At 34.8% G+C, this 27,601-nt stretch overlaps 1 protein-coding gene across 6 annotated transcripts in view; it reads left to right on the forward strand.

The window, feature by feature from the left end:
- Positions 1-27,601, forward strand: part of ST7L (suppression of tumorigenicity 7 like) — a 103,706-nt gene that overhangs the window by 18,374 nt on the left and 57,731 nt on the right. For all 6 annotated transcript variants that reach the window (XM_053891135.1, XM_053891132.1, XM_053891125.1 and 3 more), the window contains exons 6-11: positions 14-92; positions 9,508-9,662; positions 11,166-11,263; positions 11,533-11,647; positions 14,058-14,130; positions 15,203-15,305. In XM_053891135.1, coding sequence (XP_053747110.1) covers positions 14-92; positions 9,508-9,662; positions 11,166-11,263; positions 11,533-11,647; positions 14,058-14,130; positions 15,203-15,305 — 623 coding nt within the window. The remainder of the gene's footprint in view (positions 1-13; positions 93-9,507; positions 9,663-11,165; positions 11,264-11,532; positions 11,648-14,057; positions 14,131-15,202; positions 15,306-27,601) is intronic.

Below are 27,601 nucleotides of genomic sequence, written 5' to 3' on the forward strand. Positions count from 1 at the left end.
ATTTTTCCTACAGTTATGCAGAAGGCATGGAGGGAAAGAAATCCTCCAGCTCGAATCAAAGCAGCCTATCAAGCTTTAGAATTAAACAATGAGTAAGTTTGAAATATATGGAAAGTAAGTTTGTTTTGAAGGAAACCCAGGCAAATGATTTTATGTTATCTTTTGTCTGTTCCTAAAACACTTGGAGTCATTACCAGTCCCCTTATTTTGCATACTAGAGAGAAATTTTGCAGTGTTCACATCTGTACTTTGCTTCCTAAATTACAAGCTTATCTATGCTTTTGAATAGAAATTATCCTAGAAATACTTTTTAAATGGAGAATGCTGAACTAATTGGTTATAATACTTGATAGTTAAAGAGTACTAAAATACTTATGCCACCTGTATTAATTTTGTTTTTCATTTAAGTCATTCATTTAAAGCATTCATTCAGTCCTGAGAACTTTAGTTGCTAATGGGATTGGAGGCATGAGAAGAGGATTCAAAATAAATGATATGTAGCTCTAACTTTTTTTCATGTTAAGAACATTTATTTTTTATAGCTCTTTGTATCAACTCTACATTTTGAAAAGGCAAAATGTAAAATCATAATATTTAAGTGGGGCAGATCAGTAAGTGTTAATCTGATACTGAATAAATGCCAGGAATAAAAATACAGCCCTAGTCAGGGTTAATCAAGAAATGCTTCCTGAATAACGTGAATTTAACATTGTCCCCTGTATCCTGCAACAAGATATATTATCCTTATTAAGAAGACCTTTCCAAGGTGGAGCAAAATCACAGTGTGGGGAACTCCAAAAGCAGTGAATCAGCTTTATTGAAACCCTAGAAACTAATCAAAAGTTTATAACATCCTGGAGAATGCATAATCAATTTAAAAAAACAGCCGAATTTCTATAAGAGAGCATTGTGGTGTTTTAACTTACACTGACCCCATCCCCCACTCCGTAGCTCAGTGGGGCAGCCTTGAAGACAAAAAGTCTTCATTTTGGGTATAGGTTCCAACTACCAGAGGAAGTGGAATGGATTTTATTCTTAAAAAATTGTGGTTGTTTATTTTGACCTGTCTGGTGTTCCCTGAAGGACCAACTTAAAAGGCTTGTCTTTATTTGGGTTAATTCTGAACTCTCCCAGCATTGACACAGCTACACTGGGGGGCATTTGTTGAAAACGTTTAAAGGCAAATGCATTAGTCCCTGCTGCCCTGGGGGCAAGGGATAACAGCTGGGGCAAACAATAGACAAATCAGAAAGCTTGTGAGGAAAGGTTGGGGAATTAGATACTTTAGGAAGTAAAGGCTTTCAAAAGCTCTCACATATTCCTGGGAATCTCAAACGTCCCACATATACCTAAGGTTGGGCATATGCTCAGAAAAGACTTAAGAAGGCCCTAAGCTCTGTCTAAATTTCAGGTTCTGCACAAACAGAAAGTAAAGGCTAAGGCAGAATTGTATGCCTGACTGAATGTTGAAGGTGTGCCCCAACACACAGAACCAATCTGCAAAGACTTGGTTTTCTTGTTTTGTTTTTGGTTCCAGGTATTTAAGGCAGTCTCTATCACATCACTGGCTGATAAATCAGGCAACAGAGCAGAGGCTTCACTGGTCATATATGATAAAGAATACAAATTTCATAAAATTCAGAAAAGTCACTAAGCAAGTAAACAACTGCAACAGGCAACAACAGCAAGCCACGGGGAGGAGGGGGAAATCTGATTTCTAGAGTTGCTAGATTATGATATTCAAAATTTGTAGTTTTCAACAGAAAAATTACCAGACATAGAAAGAAACAAAATATATCCCATACAAAGAAAAGAAAGGAAAGGAATGGAGACTGTTCTTGAGGAAACCCAGACTTTGGACTTTCTAGATAAAAACTTTAAATCAAATATTTTCAATATGCTCAAAGAGGTAGAGAAAGCCATGTACAAAGAACAAAAGGAAATCATGAGAAGAATGTTTCACCATTAGAGAATATCAATAAAGATCCCGAAATCTAGAAAGAAATCTAGGGACAAAAGTAGAAATAAATCTAGAAACAAAGACCAAGAAACTCAGTGAACCCCAAGTAAGATATAATCAGAGACATTCACATTGAGACCATAGACAAGGGGAGATTACTGAAAGCAGCAAAAAAGAAGTGACTCATCATGTATGAGGGATCCTCAATAAGATTAACAGCTGATTTCTCATCAGAAACCATAGAAGCCAGAAGGCAGTGGGATGACAAAGTCAAAATTCTGAAAGAAAGAAAACTGCTAACTACAGACTCTATATCCAACAAACCTGTCCTTCAAAAATGAAGGGGAAATTAAGACAATCCCAGATGAACAGAAACTGAGAGTTCATTGCTAGTAGACCTGTAATTATGCAAAATGCTAAAAGGAGTTTTTCAGGCTGAACTTAAAGGACATTAGACAGTCTTGACTCTACACAAAGCAACAAAGAACACCAGTAAAAATAATTTCATAGGCAAATATAAAAGTTAATATATTTTGGGTTTGCAATTCTTTTTTTTTTTCAATATGACTTAAAAGACAACAATGTAAATAATTATAAATTTATGTTAATGGACGTACAGTATATAAAAATGTCATTTGTGACAATAACAGCATAAGGTGGGGGGAAGGAGCAAAATTTTGTATACTATAGAAACTAGGTTAGTATTAATTGAAACTAGATTGCTGTAAATTAAGAAGTTAAATATAGGGGCGCCTGGGTAGCTCAGTCGGTTAAGCGTCCGACTTCAGCTCAGGTCACGATCTCGCGGTCCGCGGGTTCGAGCCCCGCGTCGGGCTCTGGGCTGACGGCTCAGAGCCTGGAGCCTGCTTCCGATTCTGTGTCTCCCTCTGTCTCTGCCCGTCCCCTGTTCATGCTCTGTCTCTCTCTGTCTCAAAAATAAATAAACGTTAAAAAAAAAAATTAAAAAAAAAAAAGTTAAATATAATTGTTAATTGTTAATCACCTAAAAGTAACTAAAAAACATAGTAAAAGAAGTGACAAGGAAATCAAAATGGTATGCTAGAAAATACCTAACACAATTACTTCAGGAAATAAGGACAAAAAAGGACATATAGAAAACAAATAGGAAAATAGTAGAAACAAGTCCTTCCTTTCCATTAACTACTTACATGTAAATAGATGAAACTCTCCAGTTAAAGGCATTTTTTGGCAGAATGGATTTAAAAAATAGTTAAATCATATGCTGTCTATAAGAGACTCATTTTAGACAGACACAGAGAAGTAGAAAGTAAAATTATGGAAAAAGATTTTCATGCAAATAGTAACCAAAAGAGAGCTGCAATGGCTAAACCAATATCAGACAAAATAGAGTTTAAGACAAAAAATATTTTTTTTAATTTTTTAATGTTATTTTTGAGAGTGGAGGGGATGGACAGAGAGGGAGGAGGCCAGAGGATCCAAAGCAGGCTCTGTGCTTACACGGAGAACCCGATGTGGGGCTTGAACTCATGAACCATGAGTGACCTGAGGCAAAGTCGGACAATTAACCAACTGAGATGCCCCAAGACAAAATTTTTATGAGACAATTACATTATCTAATGATAAAAGAGGTTCAGTTTATTAAGAATACACAACAATTTTAAACTTACATGCATCTAATAACAAAGCCCCAAAATATATGAAGCAAAAACTGACAGAATTGAAGGAAGGTAATAGACAGTTCAACAATAATAGTTGGAAACTTCAACATGCAATTTCAATAATGGATAGAATAATTAGACAAAAGATACACAATGAAATGAAAGACTTGAAGAACACTATAAACTAATTAGACCTAACAGACATCTGTATAGTAAGTACTCTACCCAACAGCAGTGGAATACATGTTCATCTCAAGTGTACATGGAACATTCTCCAAGATGCATCACATATTATGATATAAACAATTCTCAATAAATTTCAAAACATTGAAATTATATAAACTATTCACTGCAACCATATTTTCTAATAAAATTAGAAATCAATAACAAGGAAATCTGGAAATTCCACAATATTGGAATATGTGGAAGTTAGACAAGTTTTAACCAATGAGTCAAAGAATAAATCACAAGGAAAAAAATCAGAAAATACTTTGTGATGAGTGAAAATGAAAGCACAACATACCAAAACTTATGAGACACAGAGAAAGCAGTGCTCAGAGAAAAATTTATAGCTGTAAACACTTGCATTAATAAAGAAAAAAGATCTCAAATTAATAACTTAAACTTTATACCTTCCGTAACAAATGAGAAGATGGGGGCGCCTAGGTGGCTCAGTTGGTTCAGCAACCGACTTCGGCTCAGGGCATGATCTCACAGTTCGTGGGTTCAAGCCCTGTGTGGGGCCCTGTGCTGAAAGCTTAGAGCCTGGAACCTGCTTTGGATTCTGTGTCTCCCTCTCTCTCTGCCCCTTCCCCACTCCTCTGTCTCTCTGAAAATTAAATAAACATTAAAAAAAATTTTTTAAATGGGATGGGGGATGGGCTAAATGGGTAAGGGGCATTAAGGAATCTACTCCTGAAATCATTGTTGCACTGTATGCTAACTAACTTGGGTGTAAATTTAAAAAATAAATAAAAATTTAAAAAATGAAAAAAAGAAATGAGAAAATGAAGAGCTAACTAAACAACAAACAGAAGGCAGTAACAAAGATTAGAGTGAGATAAACAAAATAGAGTAGAAAAAAAGAATGAAGCCAGAGGTTGGTTTTTTAAAAGATCAACAAAATTGACAAACTTTTTAGCTAGACTAAAAAAGAGATAAGACTCAGATTACTAAAACTAAGAATGAAACTGAGAACATTACTACTGACCTTATAGAAATGAAAAACATAAGAGAATTCAGTGAACAATTATATGCATACAAATTAGGTAAATGGACACATTTCTAGCAACACAGTACCAAGACTGACCCAAGATGAAATGGAAAATCTGAATAGACCTGTAACAAGTGAAGAGATGGAATCGATAATTTAAAAACTTCCAAACAAAGGCAACCAGGACTAGATCCCTTCACTGGCAAATGCTACCAAGCACTTGAAGAAGAAATAACACCAGTTCTTAAACTCTTCAAAGAAATAGAAGGGAAGTAACTCTTCCTAACTCATTCTGTGTAGGCAGTATTGCCCTCATACCAAAATCAAACAAAGACATCACAAGAAACAAAAACTATAGGTTAATGTCCATTATGAATACAGATGCAGAAATCCTCACCAAAATACTAGCACGGAAAATCCAGCAGCATGTCAGAAGAATTATATACCATGAACAAATGGGATTTATCCCAAGAAGGCAAGGGTGGTTTAAAATATGAAGATCAGGAGCTCCTGGCTGGCTCAGTCAGCAGTGCACGTGACTCTTGATCTCATGATGCATTTGAGCCCCTTGTGGGGTGTAGCGATTACCTAAGTAAATAAAACTTAAAAAAATATGGGGGTACATGGGTGGTTCAATTAGTTAAGCATCCAACTCTTGATTTCAGTTCAGGTCGTGATCTCACAGTTCCTGAGTTTGAGCCCATGTCAGTCTCCATGCTGATGGTGTACAGCCTGCTGGAGATTCTTTCTCCCTCTCTCTCTGCCCCTCCCCTGTTCTCCCTCTCTCTTTCTCTCAAAATAAATAAACTTTTTTAAAAAATATGAAAATCAGTCAATGTAAGATACCACATTAATAGAAAAAAGAATGAGAACCACATGGTCATCTCTGTTGATGCAGAAAAGGTATTTGACAAAATCCAACACCATTTTATGGTAAAAACACTAAAAAAAAAGGACAGAAATGGAAGGAAACTTCCTTAAACTGCCACTTCCTGCCACTTCTATTTAAGGTCTGGACTGGACTGGAAGGGTTAGCCAGTGCAATTTGGTAAGAATGGGGGAGAAATGGCTTCCAAATCATAAAGGAAAAAGTAAAACTTTATTCACAGATTACATGATCTTATGCATAGAAATCCCAAAGAATCCACACACAAAAAAACTGGTAGAGCTAACAAAAGAGTTCAACAAAGTTATTGTCTATAGGACATAAAGAAAACAAATAGGAAATGGCAGAAACAAGTCCTTCTTAATGTCTGTCATATATCTATACACTAATAGTAGATAGTCTGTAAAAGAAATTTGAAAAACAATTCCATTTATAATAGCATCAAAAATGGTAAAATATTTAAGGATTAAATTTAACCAAGGAGTGCAAGATTTGTACACTAAAAATGATGAAGTATTTTTGAAAAAGTTAAAGAAGACTTAAGTAAATGGAAAGACATCCCATGTTCATGAATTGGAGTACTTAATATTGTTAAGATAACAGCACTCCTCAAGCTGATCTTCAAATTCAGTACAATTCCTGTCAGGATTTCAGTAGCCATGATTATGAAATGGACCAGCCAATCCTAAAATTCACATGGAATTGTAAGAGCCCTCAAAGAGCCAAAACAATCTTGAAAAAGAATAAAGTTGGAGAACTCACTTCCTGATTTCAAAACTTACTATGAAGCTGCAGTAATTAAATAAAGATAGACATCTAGGTTGATGGAATCAAATTGTGAGTCCAGAAATAAACCCATGCATTTATGGCCAATTGATTTTTGTGCCAGGACCATTTTTTAAAAATGTTTATTTATTTATTTTGAGAGAGAAAGAGAGAGAGTGAGCAGGGAAGGGCAGAGAGAAGGGAGAGAGAGAATCCCAAGCAGGCTCCATGCTGTCAGCCTAGAGCCCAATGTGGGGCTCACTCTCACAAACCATGAGATCATGACCTGAGCCAAAATCAAGAGTCTGACACTTAACCAGTTGAGTAACCCAGTGCCCCTGACAAGGTTGCCAAGACCATTGCGTGGGGGAAAGAATAGTCTTTTCATTAAGTGATACTGGGCAAATGGATAACTACGTAAAAAAGCAACCCTTACATCACATCGTAAACAATTAAAAATTAATCAAAAACCTAAATTTATGAGCTAAAACTATAAACTCCTAGAAGAAGACAGGGGCAAATTTTAAGACTGGATTTGGCAATGGTTTCTTAGATATGACACCAAAAGCGCAAGCAACAAAAACAAAAACAAAAAAAAATTAGATAAATTAGACTTCATCAAAATTAAAAGCTTTTGTGCATTGAAGGATACTATCAAGAAAGTGAAAAGACAACCCACAGAATGAGAGAAAATGTTTGCAAGCCATATTTGATGAGTCTGGCATTCAGAATATATCAAGAGCTGTTAACAACTCAATAACAAAAAGATAACCCAATTAAAAATGAACAAAGGATTTGAATAGACATTCCTTCAAAGAAGATATATAAATGACCAATAAGCACATGTAAAGGTGGTTGACATCATTCATCACTAGGGAAATTAAAATGAAAGCAACAATGAGATGTCCTTTCACAAGATGGGTATAACAAAAACCTCCAGAAAATACCAAATGTTTGCAAAAATGTGGAGAAATCAGAACCCTCATACATTGCAGGTAGGAATGTAAAATGGTATAGCCACTGTGGAAAACAGTTTGGCAGTTTGTCAAAAAGATAAAACTAGAACCATCATATGCCCAGCAGTTCCACAGCTAGGCATACGCTGAAGAGTACTGAAAGCAGGTGTTCAAACAGAAACTTTTAAACAGATGTTCCCAGCAGTATAATAGCCTCAAACTGGAACCAACCCAGATGGCCATCAGGTGATGATGAATGGATAAACAGAATGTGGTGTATCTATACAATGGAATATTATTCAGTCACAAAAAGTAGTGAAATACAGCCACATGCTACATGAATGAATCTTGTAAATATATTGAAAGTCTGTGGATGACATACTTTAAAATGGCTAATTTTGTGATGTGAATTTTACATTAATTTAAAAAAAAAGCAACACTCCTAATAATTCTTTCAATATTCATAAAGTTAATTTCTGTATTAACATGTCCATTAAAAATATTTTTGAACAAATACAAGAAAGCTCTGAGAGGAAAGAACTTCTTTTTATCATATAGCTATGCTATAATTTAAAATTATATTCATATTTTGATTCTACTCCATCAATTTATACCTATCTAGATCTTTTAAAAGTGCTTTTATTTTGTTATTTAAAAGCATTTGAATTATGTTTAGAATGGCAGTTTGGGAGCCTAGCGTTTAAAGCAGCAATATATCTAACGCTTCAGAGAAATCTAATATAATGTAATAGCAAAATGTCTGTTGATGAGTGAAATTATCATATAGTCAATTTAGTGTAGTATTTGAAGGATGCTGAAATAGTCCAATTTCCATTTGATACGTTCAAAAGATCCTTCTTGTCCCCAGTTGTTTGATAGTTACCTTGCCATCATTTTTGTTTTATGCCTGGTCTTGTAGTTTTACCAACAATTTCTCTTCTCTTCCTAAATACTGTTCAATAGAAACATAACATGATCCATATAAGTAACTTTAAATTTTCTGGTAGCCAGATTTAAAAAGTAAAAAGAAATAAGTGAAATTAACCTAAATAATATATCTTCTTAAGCTGTATTCAAAATATTAAAATATTATTTTAATGTATAATCAATATATTTTTTAAACTTTTAAAGTATTTTATATTCTTCCAAGTCTTCAAAAGCCATTGTGCACTTTGCACTGACCTCCCATCTCAGTTCAGATTAGACACACTTCAAGTGGTCAGTAACTACATGTGGTAATGACTACAGTACTTGACAGTGCAGGCTTAGATAACTAGCATATTGTCTCCAGGAGAGATGTACTTGCTGTTTCTGGAAATGGAAACTTTTTCTCTTTTTTTGCCCCCAAACAAGTTAATTTCTCTTTATTAGCCAGCTTTTGACTTAATTGATAGAAAGAGAAATCTTTGTGTTTCAGTAGGGTGAAGAAACTTAGAGTGAGTGTGGGTGTGACAAGTATGAGCAACAGTGCAGGAGGAAAGACTAGAATTCAGACCAAGGGAGTTTTGCCACAACATGATTGTGGTTAAGTCTAAGAGAGGATGGGGGTAGCATGCAGAAGGAAGGCTCAGGGTTGGGAAAAAGGGCTATTTCTGGAATGATCGGTTTCTAAATCATATGTTAAAAGTGCCTAGTTGACTGTGGGACTTTCTTCTCAATCTTCACCATCTTCCATACCTGCCCTCATTAGATCGATATTAACAGTATAGAGTGGCTAAGAGTAGGCATGACCACTAGAATGCATAGTCCCTTGAACTGCTTTCTACATAATTCTTTATATATCTTACTTTCTTACCCCTTTCCCAAAAGAAAAATATGGGACAAACAGAGAATGGATATAGAAGTAAAATAGAAAATAAAGAGGAGAAAGGTAGGAAAGGAGAAAAATTGCAGAAACACACAAAAAATATACCAATATACCCCTAATAAATTATAAAGTACTGAGTGAAGTTTTCTTTTTTTCCTCCAAGAGATGGAAAGTCTAGGTAAAGGTAGGGAAATGTGATGCAGAACAAAGGGACATATCCAAGAGAAAATACTTGCCTTAACCATTTTACTTAAAATTGCCTTACTTGCTTTCTTCATAGCTGTGCCACTGCATATGTTCTACTGGCTGAGGAAGAAGCAACAACTATTGTGGATGCTGAAAGGTTATTTAAACAGGCACTCAAGGCAGGAGAGACAATTTACAGGCGGTCACAGCAGTGCCAGCACCAAAGTCCTCAGCACGAAGCTCAACTGAGTAAGCAAATCTGAACTGATTTTACCTTTTAGTTCCTGAAATTGGCTCATTTATGTTTAAGACACAAACAACAATAAGTAAAAAAACAAAAACAAAAACACACACAAAAAAATCCTTACTATTTCGAGGTTAGCTTCTTTTCAGAAGAGATAGCTAATGTATTCATAATGTCTACAAGCCAGCAAGACAAATATGCATTAGCTAGAGAATGCTTACAGAAGGGAACAGATGTGCTCTGGTTATTGAGAGATGTGCTGCTCTTAGACTTAACAGTAATTTATTTCATGTGAAAACTGGGTTGGTCATTGGAGAAATACAGCTCAAAAATATTCAAGATTCAGGAGACCATTCTAGTAACGATAAGCAGGTATTACCTTTATCCTCACCCTTACCCCAAGCAATGGTGAAAGTACATCATTTGGTTTGCTCTTCAGACTGTATGTATCTCCACAGAGTGCCAGGGAGTCACCCCTTTGGTATAAAAATTCAGCCTTACCCTTGGCATTGATTCTTTCTTTGACTTTTCTCTATGATGTGTTTGAGAGCATATGGGCCATAGCAACTGAAATTCTTTCCACTCTTAGGGATACTCTCTCAGCTGTGATTGAGATACTTCCACCAAAGATGTTAGAATCTGTAGTGCTGTTGCTTCCTGCTATTTTTTGTGGCCAGAGCATTTTAGTTTAATGATTTTGGCAGATTATGGGCAATAAATTGAAATATGTTTACATAATGTATTATCTGCTAGCAGTTAAGTTCTAAATCTTTTGTTTGTGGAAATTAAAATTTGGATAATGTTTTCTCTCCAAACTAAATATTGATGTATACAGTATGTTTCATTAATGTATGTTGTTATGGCACACAACTGTGGGAATATATAATTTTGCAGTCTGGAACTAATGAAACTACATCTGTGAAAAAGCCATGCCATTTGTCTTTGTATAATCTCAAATATGATTATGAGGTACTTACAGAAATATTTGTTAGCTCTTTCTAGAAATAGTTTTATAGTTTGTTAGTTACTAGCTGTTGAGCAAAAGTTCACTCTAGCCATGGAAATTTTGTTTTGAACATATTTTATCAGTTAAAACAATAGAGAATGTTAAAATAATAGGTTGTTTATGCAGAAACTCAATAGGTTAGATTTATTTTTTCTATTTAATGTATATATTTCTTCTATGTTAATATTAAAATATACTTGTCGAGTATACACAAATTAATTTATAATGTACTCAGATTCCTTACTGTTAGAGGCAAAAGTAATTCTGTATATATAGAAAGATTTTAAGCTTTTACCATAAAAAAACTTCACACATACACAAAAATAGCATAATGAACTCTCATTCAATGTTCATCACCCAAATTCAATAATCATTCCATTCGGAAACAATTTAATTTTAATTGAAGCTTCCAGGGTAAGCCAATAAAATTAATGGATAATATGTTAATGAAATAGTAGGTCATAATACAAAGTGATAGTTGTGTCATTTTTTTTTTAAATAGGAAGAGATACGAATGTACTGGTATATATTAAAAGAAGATTAGCGATGTGTGCAAGAAAATTAGGAAGAATAAGAGAAGCAGTAAAAATAATGAGAGATGTAAGTAAATTTGATGATTGGATGTTTATAATTTTTCCTTGAAAAACTGAAAATGTGGTTTAAGTTGCCAGTTATTTTAATGCAAAATCATTATTTTTTAAATGGTAGTCTTTATAACAAGATATTTATTTAGTATACGTACATTTCTTAAGGCTTGAGTCTTCACAGTTTTGTTAAGACACTAAAGAATTTCTACTTTAATGAATCAGATTCAGCTCTGTTGAGTTCCTTTGCTATAAGTTTAATCTTTTTTTCCTTTTAATGTACAGCTGATGAAAGAATTTCCTCCTCTTACCATGTTGAACATCCATGAGAATCTCCTAGAATCACTTTTAGAATTACAGGCATATGCAGATGTTCAGGCTGTCCTAGCAAAATATGATGGTGAGTGATAATTGACTTAGTTGATAGCATGGTTAAAATATTTTTTCAATTATGTAATCATAAATATGATTCTGTTCTGGTATTTCTTTGATTTTCTCTTCCTATTCTAAACAGTCAGTATTTAGAATCCATGGATACAGTTATATTAAGTACTTTCTTTATCAGGACTTTTGGGAGCAAAAGCCTGCAGGGAGGAACTTTTCTTCTGTAAAGATTTAGTCATTTGTTTATTCAGCATCCAATAGGAGTGAGGCACTTGGAATACAGTGGTGAATGAGAAGACATGGACTTAGTCCTTGTAGGATTTACAGTTTAGCAAAGGAACATACAGACAAATGAATAGTAGTTGTATTGAAGCATAGTGTGTTAGGTGAGATAATTGGAAAAGTATGGGGTGCCATAGACATAGGATGGTGCCTTATTTGTTTTGGAGTATCAGAGACCGTTAACAAGTTGTATGAGTAATTCAGAATAACATTTTTAAAATGCTTTTTGATTACAAAGTGTAATTTATTTCATATCTGTATAATACTCTTGTGAGGTGGTAGGACAAGTTTTTTTTTTTTTTTTTTTTTTTTTTTTTTTTTTTTTTTTTACTCTTGTTAGTGAAACAAGGAAACTGGAGTTGAAGAAGGTAAGTAATTGGGTAAGGTCTCCCAGCCAGCAAGTGGTAAGCCTGCACTTAAATCCGGGTGTTCCATTTCTTTGTTTACTAGTCTTCCAACAGTAAAAAGTCAGTATGTATTGGCTATTTATTATTATACTAAACAGTGCCAGTTCACCACAAATGGAGTTGGGAGAATTTTTAAGAAGCATAGCATAATGTTTCTGGTCATATCTTTTACTGTAACAGAGCATGTACAAGTCACTTATTCATCCTTGTTCTGTTATAAGTTCCTATCCATTAGTTTGAGAATCCCCATGACTTGGAAAGTTTGAAATGTGTTACCCTTGGAAAGAGAAATTTATTTCTTTAAAACATCTGGAATTCTTAGGAAGTGCTTCACAATAGTGTAGGCTCATGAAGAAATTTGTGAGAAATTCTTTCCATATGTAATTTATCGGGTACATGGCCTGCTTTTGATACTTACATGACCAAGCTTAGGAACCAAATACTAAAAATCAGATAGGACCTGATTCATTCAAAATAAAACTAACAACTTAGATATGCTTCTGTGTTTTCAGTTGATTTTATGATTCCGGAGTTTTTACTGTTCTAGAATCTTGTAGAAGTTAAAGGCAAATTTCTTTCTTTCTTTCTTTTTTTAATGTTTATTCATTTTTGAGAGAGGGAGAGTGCAAGCAGGGGAGAGGCAGAGATTGAGGCGACAGAATCGGAAGCAGGCTCTAGGCTCTGAGCTGTCAAGCCTGATGCAGGGCTTGAATTCACAAGCCATGAGATCATGACCTGAGCCAAAGTTGGACGCTCAACCAACTGAGCTACCCAGGCACTCTACAGATTTATTTCTTTAGTTCTCTATTTGCTGGTATAATTCTGGAATCTAAAACTCAAGGTCCTTGGGGCGCCTGGGTGGCTCAGTCGGCTAAGCGTCCGACTTCAGCTCAGGTCGCCATCTCGCGGTCTGTGAGTTCAAGCCCCACGTTGCGCTCTGGGCTGATGGCTCAGAGCCTGGAGCCTGCTTCGGATTCTGTGTCTCCCTCTCTCTCTGCCCCTCCTCCGTTCATGCTCTGTCTCTCTCTGTCAAAAATAAATTTAAAAAAATGCTAAAAAAATTTTTAAAAAATTAAAATAAAATAAAATAAAACTCAAGGTCCTCAAGTCCTACTTCCCTGATAACATTATTGTGTGCATTCTTTAAGAAAGGATTTATATAACTAATTATATTATAATTCCTGATTAATTTAAAAAATTTTTTTTAAAAAGTCATTTAAGAAAATGTAGAAAATACAGAAATATTGTAAGGAGAAAGAATTAAAATCATCTGTTGTATTACCTGGATTTAACTACTATTAAGTATTTCTATTTTTTTAATCTTAGTTTTTCTCTGTGAAAGGTGGAATTTTCAGTATTTCCAGCTATAACTAAATCTTTTTCCCTGAATACTCCTATGTAAGCATAACATAAACATTTGTTGAGTGCTTTTCACCATTGTGTGAGGGCTTTCACAGACATAATTTAATTTACTCTCTGCCGGAAAAGTATTACTTCTCTATTCTGAGAAGAGAAAACTAAGGTTAAAGGTTAAAGAAGTTGCTACTAGTTCAAGGATGCATAGCTAGTAAATACTAGAATCAGGATTAAAACTCAGGTCTGCATGTCTAACTACATGTCCACATGCTCCTACTACTATGTTGCATCTGTTGATTTTGTATCATGAATTATTCTTATTAAAAATTGTCTTAAGATATGTTTTATAATTCTTACCTGAGTTGAAAATTACAATTACAGATATAAGCCTTCCAAAGTCAGCAGCAATCTGTTACACAGCAGCACTATTGAAGACAAGGACTGTTTCAGATAAGTAAGTAATGAAAACTACAGTAATTTAGAAAGACTGCTAAACTCAACATGGGTTCTCCTGCTGTCTGAAAGTTTACTTTATGCCACCTCCCTTTTACAAGAGACCTGCATTAATATATGTGTTCACTAACCGAAAGAAATCCAAACAGGATTCTCACTTTTATGAAAAGGTAATTGCTTCTTCACTTTATGCCATTCCAGCTTAAGGAAAGATTTGATAGAAACACTCGCAGATAGCAGGGGAAACTGTGTTATGTTTTCACCACCGACTTTAAACAATGCTTTTTCCTCTCTACTTCCTTTTGAATAACCCTTGATCTTATGAGGCTTCTTACTAGTGTAGTGGAAAAAGCAAGGTTTTTAGAGCTATACTAAACCTGGATTCCAATTCAAAGTCTACTGCATACCAGCTGTGGAACTTTGGGCATGTTAATCAGTTTGAGTCTCTTCCTCTCTGTAAAGTGAGAATAAAGCATGGGTATGTGAGGATTGTGTGTGTTAAATGCTTAAAGCAATGCTAGAAAGTACAGAGAGTAGTTATAATGGTACTGATAAGGTGTGTGGTGGGGAAATAGTTTCATACTATCTGTTCTGAGATTATAATTTCAAGTTATTCTGTTTATCTTTATCCTTTGGGCTGCCCTTCTTTATTCCACAGATAAAATTTTCAGAAACCAACCAAATGGCAACCATTTTTTTCACCTTAGATTACTATGCCTTGATATAAATTAGAATGGAATATTACTCTTTCCTCTCAGTGAAAATTTAATAACAATGTACTTCCATTTCATGAAACTCTCTGGATGTCCCTGTGTAGCATTTTATATTTACTGCCTTTCCCAGAGTGTGCCTTCAATGGACTTCGAAGGCTTTCCTTACCTAAATTTGAGGATTTCCATTGCTTATGCTGCTTTTCTTTATATGTTAAACTAAATAAAGGCTTTACTTTCACGTTTACTAGTTATTTGGCTTTGTCTTTGGCCATCACCAGAAACCCCTGATCCAGGAAGTTAGATTATGATCAAAATCATGGATTTTTACATTCATTTGTTCATTTCGTGGTTTTCTTATAGATTCTGTCCTGAAACAGCCTCCAGAAGAGGGCTAAGCATGGCAGAAATTAATGCTGTGGAAGCAATTCATAGAGCTGTGGAATTTAATCCTCATGTTCCAAAAGTGAGAAATTTTATGATGAAACTACTACTTTTATTTAAGTTTATCAAATTCATGAAAGTATGTAGACCAAATTTGGGTCTCCATAATTTGAGTCAGAATTGTTTTAGTCTGTTATATTTTGATAGTCACTATAAGGGGGATGTTAAAAGGCATTTAGCAAGGTGAATAGGAGCAGGAGTTCACTCTAGGCTTTGTAATTGCTTTCAAAATAAAATTTGAAATGTATTCACCTAGCTGTTCCTTTTACTTTAGTTATAGAGAAGAAATAAAATGGCATGGTCTTAATAAAAGATCATTCATTTTTCAGATCATTAAATCAAATTTCCTGTTACTGTAAAAGCTTTTTACTTCTAGACAGATGCCTGGGTTTTTGAACTAGGGATAGACAAAGACTGAAGACAAATAGATTAAAATAATCAATGATAGGAAACAGATGTGGAAGTTCCCAGAAAAACTGCTGAGTTGATGTTTATTTAGTCCCAGATGAAACTATACCCATCTCGTTTGTCTTTATATTATACACCTTGCAGACATACAGATTATTGGTTAATCTTTGTGTCTTATCACCCGAGATTAAATTTGGGGTTTTAAAAGCAATGCTCCATGTTAGGAACTATAGAATATTCAAGAATATATGCATCTGTTGCCAAATGTAATTATAACTGTTGATTCCAGTATAATGTACGTTAATGGAATTTGGAAGCAAGTAAACATTAAAGAGATTAATCTCTAAAAGATAATCTCCAAGAAATTGAAGTTGTAAGTCTCTTAGAGTAAGTATAGAGTTAAGAAAATTACTGAAATTTAAGAATGACAGTCAACAAGTATTCATACCATTCTCTTATTAAGTGACACTGGTCCCATAAATTTAAATTTTATTTTTAATTGTATTACATATATATCAAAGTGTAAAAAGCAGAAATGTGGATCTTAATGATTTATTATAAAGCAAATGAGTGAAAACTACCATTGAGGTCAAGAACCACCTTGCCATCCCCCAGAAACTATGCTTCCTTCCCTCCTGCTTAAAGGTAACCACTGTTGTGACATTAATTATGTTCACTTTCTTTTTTTCTTATGTTTTTGGCCTATACTTTTCATTGTTGGCTTTATAAAATAAGTTAGGAGTGGTCTCTGTGTTTTTAAATTCTCTGGAATAATTTGTGTAAAATTAGAATTATTTCTGTCTTAAATAATCGAGAGAATTTGTTGATAGAGCCATCTGATTCTGGAGTTTCCTTTGTGAGAAGGATTTTCATTACAAATTTCATTTCTTTAATAGGTGAATTATAAATTTAGTTTCTGTATTCCATAACTATTCAAATTTCTTCATTCTTCTTGTGTTGGTTTTTGTTAAGTTGTATTTTTCTAGGAATTTATTTCATTATAATTTATTGGCATAAAGATTTCATAAAATCCTTTTATTATCTTGTTAATGTTTGCAGGATCAGTTGTGATATCTACTATTTAGTTCTTAACACTGGCTACCATTTTTTTTTTCTTGACCAGATTCCCCAGGGATCTATGAATTTTATTAGTCTCTGCAAAGAACCAAGCTCTGGCTTTGACAATCTGCTCTACTGTTTATTTTCTGGTTCATTCATTTCTGCTCTTTATGGCCTTTCTTCAACTTACTTTGGCTCTATTTTATTATTTTTTATTTCCTGTATCTTTTTATATAGGTACTTAAGTTAACTCATTAGTTTCAGTCTTTCTTCCTTCTAATATATTTGTTCAAGTCTATAAACCTCTAAGTACAATTTTAACTGCATACTATAGTAATATTTTGTGTATAATTTAATTCAACATATTTTCTAATTTCCATCTTGATTTCCTCTTTGATTTAGAGATACATTTATTCCATTTGGCTATTTCTTAATTTCCAAACATGCGAAGATTATCTTTTTATCAATGATTTCTAGCATGACTGCATTGTGTCCAGAGAATATACTCTGTATGATTTCACTCCTTTGAAACATTTTTCAGTTCTTGAATTTCTGTTTATTTTTCACATCTCCTTTGCTATTTATAGTTTCTAATTCTCTGCCAAAATTTAAAGTATAGTCTTTTATCTCTGTGAAAATAGTTTAAAGTAGTTATCTTAAAGTCTTTTTCTGATAATCCCCATATCTGGAACTTCTGTGTCTGTTTCTATAATGTGTTTTTTTTGTTCTGCTACATTATGTTCTTCTTGTCTTCTCTTATGCCTGATTTTCTTTGACTATGTATCTGATATTTTACCTGAAAAAATTGTAGAAATAACTTGAAACCTCAGATAATAATATTTTCCTTTGGAGAGGATTTTATTTGCTCTTAGATGCCTAGGAGAAGTAATTAGCAGGACAGAATCACCTTAATTCAGTTTCAGGGATTGATATTTTCTGGTCTACCTAGATGACTAGAAACTGGGCTGTAGCCCGTGAAAGTTTGGGTTTGTATCTGGTTCACCCCTATTCCTAGGATGCAGCCGTTCTGGATGCCAATCCAACCCTGAGAGTTTTACCAGGGCCTTCACTCTTGACATACCTTGAACTCCTGACTTTTGTTCCTTTAGCCTTATAAAACTGGCAGAAAGTTTGAACAGCCTCTTTGCCATCTTGTCCAAAATTGGCAAATGTCTCTATGGTAAAAGAAGCCCCAAATGTGGTTTACTTCTCCAATTTTTGCCTTCTTTAGACTGTGGGCTGCTAATTCCTTACCCTTTGTGAATTCTCTGATGCATTTGATTGGATTTTTAAAAATATTTTGTTCAGCTTTTCTAGTTGTCTGAGAGGGTTGATTTGAATTACCCAGTGTTCCATTACTGGAAGCAGAGGTCTGAAAATAACTCCAAATGAAATGCTCTGTTCTCTCATGCTGCAGAGTGGTTAAGAGCATGGATTCTGCAACTAAACTGCCTATGTTTGAATTCTGGCTCCACTACTTCCTAGCTGTATAACCTTGGACAAGTTACTCAGCTTCTCTCGAGTGACCTCATGTGTAAAATGGGAATAATATTTCTTATCCCTCAGAGTTATTAATTGAGATTAAATGAGTTCATATCCTTCAAGAGCTTAGAAGAAGGCCTGACACACAGTAAACATTTCAGAAGTGATTTGTATCGTTATTATCCAGGATGGAATGGAAATCTTCCTGTGTGAGAAGATAAGCAATTGTTATTAACCGAACTATTCAAATTAAATACATCACTAAGATGTATAAAAATTTTATTTAATTCTCACTAAGAATAACAAAATATGGACCATGTATACCCTGTAGTTGTGGACTTGGTTTCTGTTTCACAAATCCTCTCATACAAAGTGTATTCTCAGCAGTAACAATTCTGATGATGTGCATTGTGCATTGGTCTTCAAAACTACTGCTGGAGGCACTTGGGTACAAGGGAGGGTAGTAGAAATCCTAGGCATTGCCCTAGTTAAATTAAATTGTTGGATAGATAATATATCCAGATTGAATCTGCTCTAGATAATCTATAATGCTTTTAGGGGATACTTTTTTTTTTTTATCTTGAACACACACACAAGAAATTAAAGAAGACCTAAATAAATGGAGATATGTTCCATGTTTATGGATTAGAAGACTCAGTATTGTTAAGACCACAGTTGTCTCCAAATCGATCTATGGATTCAATCTAATTCCTATTAAAATCTTATCAGGCTTGTTTGTAGAAATTCACAAACTCATCCTAAAATTGATATGAAAATTCAAAAGACCTAAAATAGGCAAAACAGTTTTGAGAAAGGAGAAAAAAGTTGGAATTCACCCAAATTTATCCAATTTTAAGACATTAAAAAAATTTGTTTTAATGTTTATTTATTTCTGAGAGAGAGACAGAGCACAAGCAGGGGAGGGGCAGAGAGAGAGGGAGACACAGAATCTGAAGCAGGCTCCAGGCTCTGAGCTGTCAGCACAGAGCCAGAGGCAGGGCTTGAACTCATGAACTGTGAGATCATGACCTGAGCTGAAGTTGGATGCCCAACCCAGGTGCCCCAATTTTAAGACATTTTTAAAGCTACAGTAATTAAAATAGTATAATATTGGCATAAATATTGAAATGTAGGTCAATAGAAGACAATAGAGAATCCTGAAACAAACTCACATAATGATCAGTTGATTTTCAACGAGAGTTCCCAAGCAATTCAGTGGGAAAGGATAGTATTTTCTATGGTGCTGGAACAATCAATATGGAGGAAAAAAAGGACCCAGACCCTTCCTTCATACCAAATATAAAAAGGAACTCAATATGGATCATAGATCTAAATATAAGAGGTAAAATTATAAAACTTCGAGCTTTGTGACCTTAGGTTAGGCAAAGATTTCTTCAAAATCATGCTCCATAAAAGAAAAAATTGATAAATTGGACTTCTTAAAACATTTGCTCTTCAAAAGACATCATTAAGAAAATGGAAAGCCAAAGACTGGGGGAAAACATTTGCAAGTCATATACTGTTGAAGTTCTGTATCCAGAACTCAGAAAGAACTCTTACAACTCAATAAGAGGACAAAAAACTTATTTAAAACATGAGTAAAGGAAAAAAAAATGGGTAAAGGATTGAATAGTCACTTCACCAAAGAAGATATATGTATACCTAATAATCACATCAGAAGATAGCATCATGGGTCATTGGGGAAATGCAAATTAAAAGCACAATATGGTACTACTTTATACCCACTCAAATGGCTATACTCACAAAGACCAACAAAATCAACTGTTGGCAAGAATATGAAGAAACTGTGTACATTCCTTCTAGGTATATAAAATAGTATAGCTACTTTGGAAACAATTTTGCAGTTAAACATACACTTGCCATATGACCCATCCATTTCATTCCTAGGTATCTACCCAAGAGAAAGGAAAACCTAGGTCTACACAAAGACTTGTGTGCAAGTGTTAATCGTAGTATTATGCACAATAGCCAAAAACATGAAACAGTCAAACACAAGTAAATGAACAAGTAAATTGTAGTATCTCCATGTAATGGAACACTTCTTAGTACTAAAAAGGAGCAAACTATAAGTACATATAACAACATAGATGGACCTCAAGTGCTTCATGCTAAGTGAAAGAAACCAGACACAAAAGACAACATATATGATTTCATTAATATGAAATTTCTCAAGCAGGGAAGACTGTAGACAGAAAAGCATATCAGTATTTCCCTGGAGCTGAAGTAGAAGTATGGATTGACTGCACACAGACATGAGGAAACTTTTGGTGGTGATGATTGCACAACCATACAAAGTTACTAAAAATCTTTGAACTGTATACTTACAATGATGAATTTTGTGTCTCAATAAAACTACAATGTATAATTTAAATATAACCATATTCAACTAGTATATATTGTGTATATACTTTAACCTTTAAAAAATTTTTTTTCAATGTTTATTTATTTTTGAGAGAGAGAAAGAGAGAAACAGAGTGCAAGTGGGGAAGGGATAGAGAGGGAGACACAGAACCTGAAGCAGGCTCCAGGCTCTGAGCTGTCAGCACAGACCCCGACATGGGGCTTGAACTTATGAATGACAAGATCCTGACCTGAGCTGAAGTCAGCTGCTTAACCGACTGAGCCACCCAGATGCCCCTATACTTTAACATTAAGTCATTTTTATCTGTAGGTAGAAATTTACATATGTCCCCTCAACTAAATGTCAAAGCCAACTCTATCAAAATATCCAACTATCTCACGGTTCAGGAGTTTGAGCCCCACATCAGGCTGTGTGCTGACATTGTGGAACCTCCTTGAGATTCTCCCTCTCTCTCTCTCTCTCTCTCTCTCTCTCTCTCACTCTCATACCCCTCCCCTGCTTGCACTGTCCTGTCTCTCTCAAAATAAATAAATAAATGGGGCGCCTGGGTGGCTCAGTCCGTTAGGTGCCCGACTTCAGCTCAGGTCATGATCTCATGGTTTGTGAGTTCGAGCCTGCTTCGGATTCTGTGTCTCCCTTTCTCTCTGCCCCTCCCCCACTCACGCTCTGTCTCCCTCCATCTCTCAAAATGAATAAACGTTAAAAATTTTTTAGAAATAAATAAACTTAAAAAAAATCCACCTAAGTAGAGTGGTGCTATAACCTTACATTACTGTTTGTGGATATACACTTTAACCTGGATATTTTCAAACAGGATAATTATTATTTTTTTTTTTAGAGAAATTTTAAGGTCCAACAACTTGGATAATATCCCACTTAAATAACATTAGTATTATATGAACTAGAAGAGCTCTGGTATTTAAGGCTGTTTTTGTGAGGGATTTACAAGTTATGAAGTATGTACAGATTCAGATTTTCTTCCACCCCCACTTATGCTCTCTATCCCTGCCTCTCAGCCTGAAGCCAAAAAAAAAAATAAAGGCTTTAGAAATTTTCTTCCTCAGGGCACCTGGGTGGCTCCGTCAGTTAAGCGTCGGACTTCGGCTCAGGTCATGATCTTGCAGTCCGTGAGTTCGAGCCCCGCGTTGGGCTCTGTGCTGACAGCTCAGAGCCTGGAGCCTGTTTCAGATTCTGTGTCTCCCTCTCTCTGACCCTCCCCCGTTCATGCTCTCTCTCTGTCTCAAAAAAATAAATAAACATTAAAAAAAATTTTTTTTTTAATTTTCTTCCTCAAACTTAAGCTGTGGGTTGTAATAACTTATTTACCCTAATGAACAATGACCTGTAAGTAACTAAGTAAATTAATTAATCTTTTATTCTTAAAAATTTGTTATGCAAATTTGCCAAATGTTATATGACTTTTACCAGTAAGACGACATAGGATGAAGCTGTTTTAGCAGGAAAGATTTTTGGGCAACTTTCCACAGAACTACAACAGAAATGACTGTAGGTCTCGGAGTGTGCAGTTTGTTAAAGCTGGAAACTATTAGAAACGCAGTAGAAAGAGATCACATAAATCTCTTCAGGCTACGCATTTGCTTTAGATATCTCATTAATATTGATTGTACAGATTTTTTTAATCTACTGAATGAATTTCTGTGTACAGTAACTATGATAGTAATAGCAAAAAATTAAAACAATGTGTTTTCATGGTTTTTGACTTGTTCTTTATTACTTAGCTATGGTTTTGGTTCAAAATTTTTTTTAGTTACCAAACAAGAAAAAGATTGTGTATCTTTCAGCTACTATAGAAATTGTCAAGGGCGCTCGGGTGGCTCAGTTGGTGAAGTGTCTGACTTCAGCTCAGGTTATGATCTCATGGTCTGTGAGTTCAAGCCCTGTGTCGGGCTCTGTGCTAACAGCTCAGAGCCTGGAGTCTGCTTCGGTTTCTGTGTCTCCCTCTCTCTCTCTGCTCCTCCCTACCTTGCACTCTGTGTCTCTCTCTCTCTCTCAAAAAATAAATAAACATTAAAAAAAAGAAAAAAGAAAATGTCAGGCTTTTTTTTTTCTTTTTTTAAGGATGGAACACGTTTCATACCTTCTGATTATTCATGATAGCCCCAAACTGGAAACAACCCAGATGTGCATTAACAAGTAAATGGACAAATTGTGATATATTTATTCACTGGGATACTTTTCAGCAACAAAAAGAAAGAACTGATACAAGTAAACTATGGATAAATCTCAAGAATATAATGTGTACAAAAGAGTACATACTGAATGATTCTACTTATGTGGTGTCGAAATTAGAACAGTTGTTGCCTCAGGTAGTCAAGGTAGGGAATTAACTGGAAAGGAGAACTTTCTGGGGTGATGGAAATGTTCTGTGTCTTCATTGGTGTGTGGCTTGTCTACATTTGTCAAAACTCATCAAATTGCATGCTTAAGATACGTGCATTTTATGGTACATCAGTAAAGGTAAAAGAATCTGACTCAGCATGGAAAGCACTGTCAAAGTATCATGCCTTCTGATTAAATGCGTTGATATATATGAAGCACTTAACACAATGTCTGAGTGTCAGGCAACAGTACTGATCATGGTGATTATTGCTTTATTACACCTCCATTACCATTTTTGCTTCCTGTTTAAGCTGTTCCTCTATGAACTCTTTTTCTTAGGAGTATTACTTTAGTGCTCATGGCCTTAGCATGTGTCAGATTTGGGGATTCTTTTGTTGAGATGAGGTAAAAGTGAAGATATTGAGACAGCATTAACTAATTTGAATTAGTTAATACCCTGAAGATAATTTGCATCTTGTAGTAGAAGCTCTTGGGGGAAGAGAACATTTAAAAACAAAACAATAACAATTTGAGTACATGTTTCAGAATATGTTATCTGTAGCTTTGAAAAGTTATTAGTTCTTATTTTATAACAAAAGCTGTTTTGTGTTTTCAAGAAACCAGACCATGCCTGGAGGCTTCTTTAAGTGCAAGGGGAATTTTAAAAATAAATTGATACAGAAAAGGTAAAATTCATTTTGGTTGATCAGAAATTGAAGCATGTAGGATGTTCTGAGTCCCATCCACTAATAGAAGATACCAGCTCTTTAGCAGCAAGCTCACATTTCTTTTTTCTTTTTTCTTCTTCTCCTCCTCCTCTTTCTTCTCCTCCTCCTCCTCCTCCTCCTGCTTCTTCTTTTTAATTTGATAGAGCATGAACAGGGGAGAGGGACAGAGGGAGGGAGGGAGAGAGAGAGAGAGAGAGAGAGAGAGAAAGAGAGAGAATCTCAAGCAGGCTCCATGCTCAGGGTGAAGTGTGATGTGGGGCTCAATCCCATGAAGCTGGGATCAGGACCTGAGCTGAAATCAAGAGTCGGACGCTGAGCCAACTGAACCCAGGCGCCCCTCAAGCTTACATTTCATTGGTCAGATTACCTATATTATAGCAGCATATACAAAAGATGAGAGGGAAACAGGCACTTGATTGAGACTGAGTGGCATAGCGGTAGTAAAGGGAGAAATGGGGAAGTGGTGTTGAAGTCCATGACCCAAAGTTAGGGCACAGTGAAGGCTTTGCCTTTCTGTTATGTTATGGTGTGGTCTAGGTGGAAGAGTTGATCTAGAAAACACTTCTCTCTAGAGGTACTGCTCTGTAGGATGATGTGGAAAGAAGTTTTCCCATGGCAAATGCCCTCTCTAGTCTCCCTTCCCTCTCCTTTCAATAGAATATCACTTTGCCTTTGCTCCTGAGACTGCTAGGAGTGTTATATTTTCTTTCAGTTTATTCATACAGCTGTTCTGTTTACTTTCTATCTGGGAACTGTCTTTAGTCTTCCCCCGATACACATCAATGTGGACTCTTTGCATTCAGCCTGCCTGTCCAATCTCATAGAATGTGCACTGAGAAAACTAATTGCAGAGATAAATTGGTTCTTGATGTGCATGACTGATCAAGAGCAAAGTACCTTAATTTCAGATGCCTTCAGAGAGATTTTTCTTTAACCTCTGCTTTTAAGAAGAAGATTATAAAGCATTATCATTACTTCAGGTCAGAATTATATTGCTTTGGTCAAAAGCTGTTGTAAGATTTACAAAGTAATAGAAACAAAGTAATCTAAAGATAAATTATAAAGATCAAAGCAATTCAAAGTTAAAGTGAATTTGAGTGTAAGCATAGGTATGGTTTTAGATTTAAAAAAACCATACATTATTATGTCTTTTTTTTAACTATTTATAGCTATTTATAAGCTATTTTCCAAAGTAGCTTTAATTTTTTATTTTCATTTTTAGGAAAAAGCAAGAGACTTGAATAGTCATCTGAGTATATTGTCAATAGTTGAATACAAATTGTTCCTACAATTTCTGATTTGTTCCAGATAGAACAGTAAGGTGACTCCAAGGTAATATGGAAGGTCCTGCAGCATAGTATAGTAGGTACCGGCCTTGGTTTATGTCTTTTATTATATTTTATTTGCTGATAATTTCCAAACCTGTATCTTATAAATCTGGCTTCCTTCCTTGTCTATAAACTTGTGTTTCTATCTGGTTGTGGAAATTTTTACCTGGATATCTGGTTGGTACGTCAGCCTCTTCAATATGTCTCAAACTGAATTTTTAAAATTTTATTTATAAGTTTCTTCTCCAACTTGCCTGTCCTAACTTATTATTATAATTTGGTTTATGGCTTCATTATCATCTTCTCATCATTAATCTTTACTTCTGCCCTTTCCACATTACTAACTCATATTATAACCTTTGAAATGTCTTTCAGATCTAGTCACCTACTCCATTCCCTTTGTCACTGACCAGTGTTTGTCTTCACTACCTGTTCTTTAAAACATTATCATTGTTGTTATAAAAGTAATGAGTGCTTTTTAAAAAAGAAATCAGACCCTTTAGGAGTTTATAGAATAAAAATTCCTGTTCTTTCTCTCCCAATTCTACTTCTCTCACGCAACCACTGTTTCTGTTTGGTTCTGTGATGGCCAGACATATTATATGCATTTCTTTATTTTTGAGAGAGGGTGCAGGTAGGGGAGGGACAGAAAGAGAGGGGGGAACAGAGAATCTGAAGTGGGCTCTATACTGACCGTGTGCAAGCCTGATGCAGTGCTCGAACTCAGCCCGATGCAGGGCTTGAACTCAGGAACCATGAGATCATGACCTGAGCCCACGTTAGATGTTCAACCAACTGAGCCACGCAGGTGCCCTTTCTATGCATTTCTAAACATACAGATAAAGATATAGAAATTATTTCAAATACTTTCCATCTTTTACTTGGATGACTAAAACATACTTCTTACTGGTTTCCCTGCTATAAACCCATCTCCACTCTGGCCATTGCCATAGTTATCTACCTAAATAGCAAAACTTGCTCTGCTTGAAGAGCCCTTCTTATTCCCTATCATCTCTCAGATAAGGACCAATCCCTTAGTATTGCATATACAGAAGCCTTTCCCAGTCTGGGCCGGATATCTGTCTCCAACATTACTCCTTGCTACTTCTGCTTTGCTCCTTATCTTGTTATTCCTGAGATTGGTCTCATCATGTCTCCCTACCTTTGTATATATGCTCAGTCTCTTCTCTACATGGCAACTTTCCTACTCATTCTTCAGGATTCTGCTCATCTGTTGCCTCCTGTATAGAAGTATCTTTTATCATTTTTCCTAAGCAGAGATAATGACTCTCTTTTCTCTGTTCCTTCAATGCTTTAATCATGTCTTGGGTTTTGTTTTCCTTGTTTTTTGGTCTATTTGTATGTCTCTTCCTTAGTTCCCTATGAGCTTTTTAAACAGAATTCTTGTTTTACTTACCATTTTATGTCTGAAATGCTGCTTAGAACATAACGGACATGCAGTAAATGTTTGGTAAGTAGACATGTCTGTGTTTTAGACCTACATTGCTATAAAGACCTGTCTAAGTTAAAGAAAGTGAAATTTTAGATCCCATCATTTTTTGGAATTTTTAAGCCATTTTACTTAATATTTTTATAAGCTTTGCTTAATGTTATTATTTTTGACCTTTTAAGAATGATAGTACAATTTCAGCATGACCTTATTTCTTAACTTATAAAATAACTCAGTTTTTAATGGAATACTATACAACAATTAAAAATAATGAGTTAGATCTGTTAGAGACAGGATGAGATGTAAAGATGTATTGTGAAGTAAAAAGCGAGTTATATAAAAGTTTGATCCTGTTTTTAAGGATGTTACGCTTAAAGAAATCCAGACAAATATAACTTGGATTATCTTTTTTTCTTTACTCTTTTATCCTCTAATCTATTAATATATTATTTCTCCTATGTAACTCTGCAATGTTTGAACTTTAGAACACTAAGCATGTACTTTCAGAAGCATAAAAAAAGACCAACACCAAACCAAACCAACCACTCTTCAGTTTTCAACCTCTCCTATTTTTATTCATGGAAAAGTAAAGTCTAGGTAGAAGTTTGTTTTGTTTTGTTTTTAGTTTGGCTAGAGAGTTAAACAATATCTTTAAGTAAAAACTGAAATAGAAGTATGAGTGTGAAGACATTTTAACTATATATATGAGATCAAGTCAGTCAGTTAGTGTTTAAATGCCTACTTTGGTTAGTGTAGTGTGCTAGGTGCTATAGTAGAATACGAAAGATGTAATTTCCGTTGTGTAGTAACTTACAGCTTATACTGGGGGGCAGGAATTGCTGAGTAGCAGTTTGTGAAGGATATAAAATAAGTAATAATCCTTTAACATATTTTAAATATATTTTCCTTAAACTGAAAATTTTCCCTTATATTTTGAGGGTGCAGTTTTAATTCAGTAGTTTATTAGAAGCTGAAAAATAAAAATTGCTTTGCCTTAAAGTCAAATTGGAAAGGACCTTTGGTGGTAGGTAAGACATGATAATGAAAAATAAGATAGCAAAAGAGATTTTTTTCATGATTAAATAGCAAAGATTTTAAAATATAAACTTAAGTATCATTTCCTAATATATGTGCCATATG

Source organism: Panthera pardus, unplaced genomic scaffold (assembly GCF_024362965.1).
Source record: "Panthera pardus isolate Hobbes unplaced genomic scaffold, ASM2436296v1 HiC_scaffold_11, whole genome shotgun sequence".
In the NCBI taxonomy this organism is placed as follows: domain Eukaryota; kingdom Metazoa; phylum Chordata; class Mammalia; order Carnivora; family Felidae; genus Panthera; species Panthera pardus.